At 45.1% G+C, this 5,000-nt stretch overlaps 1 protein-coding gene across 1 annotated transcript in view; it reads right to left on the reverse strand.

The window, feature by feature from the left end:
- ptprr (protein tyrosine phosphatase receptor type R) overlaps positions 1 to 5,000 on the reverse strand; it is a 46,368-nt gene that overhangs the window by 12,858 nt on the left and 28,510 nt on the right. Inside the window, exon 7 of the mRNA XM_063216855.1 lies at positions 4,804 to 4,888. Coding sequence (XP_063072925.1) covers positions 4,804 to 4,888 — 85 coding nt within the window. The remainder of the gene's footprint in view (positions 1 to 4,803; positions 4,889 to 5,000) is intronic.

Here is a 5,000-nt window from a genome sequence, read left to right on the forward strand (position 1 = left end):
ACTAAGTAATATTATATTTGTTGTGGTTATTTCACATTTATCACACATCTATTTACAGCATAAAGCACGTTGAAAACAATAACAGATGACCATATTCAAACAACATTTACTTTAATTGATAACTGCAACCAAAGAGAGTGATATTACTTTTCATGTAGTTATCAATTAAAGCAAAACTTTTTTGACTAGGAATTTAAAAAGGGGGGAGGGGGGCTAGAGAAAGGCAAAGAGAGACATGCCTGAAAGTGAAAAAACCCACCGACTTTAATTGTCTTTCATAATGTTTTTAACTTTGAATTTCAATGTTTTAATATTCTTTGATTCTAATTATTTCAATTATTTAATGTTTTCTTTTCTTATTTCTTGTTCTCTTGTTCTATTCCTTTATTTTTGTGAAATACACTGAACTGCATTTGTGTATGAAATGTGCGATACAAATAAACTTGCCTTGCCTTGCTTTACTGCAGGGGTGTCAAAGTTGGGCCAGGGGGCCCACATACACCAACAAGATTTGAACATGAAAATTGGTGGGTCAATATGAGTGGGCCCAGGCCAAAGAAACAGCTCACCGTCATATGCAACACAATATGTTATACTTCACACAATACAATTATACTGTGCATGCACGCACAATTTTGGTTCCTTTTTAACAAATAAAATTGAGTTCGGCCGTCAGTCAATTTGAGTTTGATAACCCTGCCTCACTGTGTCTTTGGTTTGGACTGCACCGCACTACACTGGACTGAGTTGGACTCTTATCATTCTGAATTGTTCATTGTGTTTTGTGTGCTCTCTGAGATTGGCTTGGCCTAGTCTACCTCCAAGATGCTGTGCTCTCTCTCTCTCTCTTTCTCTCTCTCTCTCTCTCTCTCTCTCTCTCTCTCTCTCTCTCTCTCTCTCTCTCTCTCTCTCTCTCTCTACTTAGTCAGGCCTCCTTGGACGGAAGGAACACCCACCTCCTCAACCAACGACTCCACCCAACCCACACACACACACACACACACTGTACATCGATAACTAAGCCTTGCAGCCTTCCCCATCCTTTTCCTTCTGCGCCCGAGAAAGAAACACTTGCCACTCAGAACGGAAGCTGATAACAACCAATCAGAAGAAACCCTGTAGACGTCGGGGGTGTTTGTGTGTGTGTGTGTGTGTGTGTGTGTGTGTGTGTGTGTGTGTGTGTGTGTGTGTGTGTGTGTGTGTGTGTGTGTGTGTGTGTGTGTGTGTGTGTGTGTGTGTGTGTGTGTGTGTGTGTGTGTGAGCGAGCAGGCTAGTGGGCGGACGGGCGAATGGGGGGTTACGCAACGTCGGGCCCCTGTTCCGAGCTCTTTGGCATGGCGCTGGGAACAGAGTGTTCACTGCAGCGCTGTGCTGCAAGGCCCTGATTGCATTGTTCTCAGGCACCACAAGAAAGGCCAGAGGAAGGCCCAGTTCACAGCACGCTCGTTAACCTCTGGCCAGAAGGAGAGAAGAGGAGAAAGGGAGAAAGAGAGAGGGAGAGAGGGAGAGAGGAGGAAGGGAGAGGGAGAGAAAGGGGAATGAGAGAGAATGGGAGAGAGTGAGAAAGAGAGAGATGGAAAGGGAGAGCCATGTAGAAGGAGAGAGACCTCGCTTTAGGGATGGTCATGGTAGGAAAAGGAGAGATGGAAGATGGTCGAGAGAGTGAAGAGAGAGAGAGAGAGAGAGAGAGAGAGAGAGAGAGACGTGGCTTTTGGGATGAAGGGATTTCGATGGAGAGACAAAACTGCATAAAGAGGGGGGAATTAAGATAGAAGGGAAGGGAAGATAGAGAGAGTGGTGGGAACAAGAGAGAGGGAAGATAAATGGATGGAGGGGAGGGGTGTAGAGAGAGAGGGACTTGAGACAAGTGTGGCAAGGCTGATTGCCACTGGGTTTTAAGGTCAAGTGGTAGGTGGTGCTTCAGTGCGAGAGAGAGAGAGAGAGAGAGAGAGAGAGAGAGAGAGAGAGAGAGAGAGAGAGAGAGAGAGAGAGAGAGAGAGAGAGAGAGAGAGAGAGAGAGAGAGAGAGAAATATATAGAGAGAGAGAGAGAGAGAGATGACGGTAGAGGATAGAGTCTCAATCCTGAATTTACTAAAAGCATGACCACACTAAAGCATGACTAAAGCATGACCACACCCTAACTTCAAAAATAACACAGGCATGACCAGTCACATGACACAACTCCAAGACATCTCTTTGATGTCTTTGTTATCCACACAATTCTCCACGACACACTAAGATGTCAACAAAAATGTTGTATTTACATTGGGTGGCCTTGTATTTGTAGTTGTGCTCTGTCTTTTGTCTCTAGATGGTCTAGATGGTCTCTAGAGAAGTCCTTTTCATTCACTGAGGTATCATTCTAGTTCAAAGTTCTGCACTGAAAAGTCTTTTCCACTGGCGGTTTTCTGGAAGTCCTACAGCTCGACACAGCACGACTCGGCCGCCACTTTTGCTTTACGATTGAGCGTGCCTAATCGAAAAGCAAAAAGTGGCGGCCGAGTCACGCTGTTTTGAGCTGTAGGCCTACCAGAAAACCGGCAGTGGAAAAGAGCCTAAAGATAAGTGAACCACACTGCTCTGAGCTCCCAGGCCACAAAATACAAATTGTAAAATGGATCAACTGAGGACACGCCATGGTCCTTAACGCAACACACACTTTGCACACTTGAGGACAGCAAAGTGTGAATAGGATCGCCAGCAAACCCATCTGCATGGAAGGGCTACCACAATCCACCAAAGAAAAATGAGACATGTCAGAGTGACACCCAGAGACCCAGAGTGTCCTGTCCATATGATATGAGCAACCCATCAAGCTTAGTTACCAAGCTAGGCTAATTACAACGCACTACAGTAGGGCACAGTGGGAGCTGGGTCTGGGCTGTGGTAACAGTAGCTCATTGTGAAACACTGTTGAGCTCCACATCTTCCCCACATCCTCTATCATCCCTTATATTACATTACATTACATTGCATTGCACTTAACTGAGCTAATGCTTTACATTATCCAGAGCGACTTGAAAACTGTTATTTACAGGGTATTGGTTAAATACCCTGGATGTATGGGTTACTGTAGGTGCCTTGCTCAGGGGCACTTCAGCCATGGATAGAGGGAGGTGTAGGGAGAGTAAGGGTGGGATTTGAACCCACAACCTTCTGATTTCAAGACCACCTCCCTAACCATTACGCCACGACTGCCCCCACAATCCTCTAGTGATGGCATTCCATCAACCACCCTCTTTGTCATCTCAGTCTTGGACAAGAAGGAGTCATTTCTCAGAATGGGGCACTTGCAGTACAGGGCAGGGCCAAGCCAGGCCAAGATACTGTAGGCCAGCACCCTGTACAGACTAATGAAGGCAGCAGAAAAAGCCTAGTCAATTTCAACACTTAAGTGTTGACTTAACACTGCTAAATGTACTGTAGAAGGCCAGCACTCTGCCACTGTCACTGAGCCGGTGACATTAATCAGACCTGATGGGTTGACTGTCTCTGGCACAGAGGACTGGTGAATAAGTCAGACGTCCATAATGCACGATGACAAGCCATACAGTACAGTCTGCCAGGACAGACTGGCATCATATCATGCAAAAGTGAAATTATTGTGCATTCCGTGCATTCCATGTTAAGGTGCGATGACTTTGCAAGTTAAGTCGTGCTCCTCAATGATACTACAGAAAGCACTTTGGTTGTCACGTGACCAGGTTTCCACAGTTTTCCCGCCGCCCTGGCGAATTTCTGTTGCCACGGTGATTTCTGTTGCTTAACGCGATAATGCTCTGCTATGCCCTGACCAAAACCATCCCTCACCATTACCTGTCAATAAAGCAACATTTGTGCCGTTTTGCTTTTGCCAAGAACAGCGAAACAACCAAGGGAAATGGCAAAATTTCGCCCAGATCAAAACCACCCCTAAACCTAACCAGTCACAGGGCATTGTGGAGCACACATTAACATGCTACAGTAAGTCGTGATGCACAAACGCGATAGATGGTTGAAGTCGGCGTGTTATCTTAATGCTTTGGTATTATATGATGTCATGTTGTTCAGGAGGACCACTCAACCCAAGCCAGGCCGGCCTAATAGAACACTGTAGGCCATGGCACCCTTGGCATGCAACCACCACCGTGTTAAACACAACAATGCTGCCTTGCAGAGTCAACTGGCATACGTGCCTCAGTATTTCTTGGAGAGTTTTGCTCTGTGTGTAATTCCAAAAGAGTAATAAAGGAAAGAGACAAAAGGTCCGGGACTCTGGCCCATCATCAGCGTTCTTCTCAGCAGCTTGAATCCCACTTTGTCTTCGACTTTTATCTTCATTTTCGGCTTTTTCAATACAGTTATTTCTTATTTACATCCCGCTCTTGTGTGGGACTCCTTTTTTCCTTCTTACAGAGTCAAAAGGCAGGAACTTAATTATTTTTGAGGCCCCTCCGAAGGGTGTTGGGTTGCAACGAACCTGTTTGTCGCTCTGTGTTTCCAACTGCAATGTTTTGATCACCTCTAGGGGCACCAAACATACAATATCACATGCATCTAGCATTGGCCAGGGGTCCAGTCCGCTATCTCGGATTGCTTTTGTTTAGACTGGAAACTGACATTATAAAACCTTCTTTGCCCTTTTGTGACCAAATTTTGTGTTTGTTTCCTGTTACCGGTGGAAGATTACAAACCTATAAAGTATCTATACATGATTTTTTTGTCAGGTTCCGTGTTCTCATATCTACTGCACGTTGCTTTTGTACACGAGCAGAAAGGCTATTGTCCATTGAGGATGAAGAGGTAGGACGGGGAATACTAACTTGGTAAGATGGTCTTGTAGCGGTTCTTGGTCCCATGGCTGGGTATATCCAGATCTTTAGGATCCACAAAATTCATAGGAATCTCCTGGAACGGAACAAAGAAAGGAAAACAATGGTCGAATGTCGAACAAACTGTTGAAGCACTTTGGGGTGCATCATATATAAATTGGGCAACACAAGTTATTATTAGCAATATT

The sequence above is a fragment of the Engraulis encrasicolus genome, chromosome 15 (assembly GCF_034702125.1).
Source record: "Engraulis encrasicolus isolate BLACKSEA-1 chromosome 15, IST_EnEncr_1.0, whole genome shotgun sequence".
NCBI classification, from domain to species: domain Eukaryota; kingdom Metazoa; phylum Chordata; class Actinopteri; order Clupeiformes; family Engraulidae; genus Engraulis; species Engraulis encrasicolus.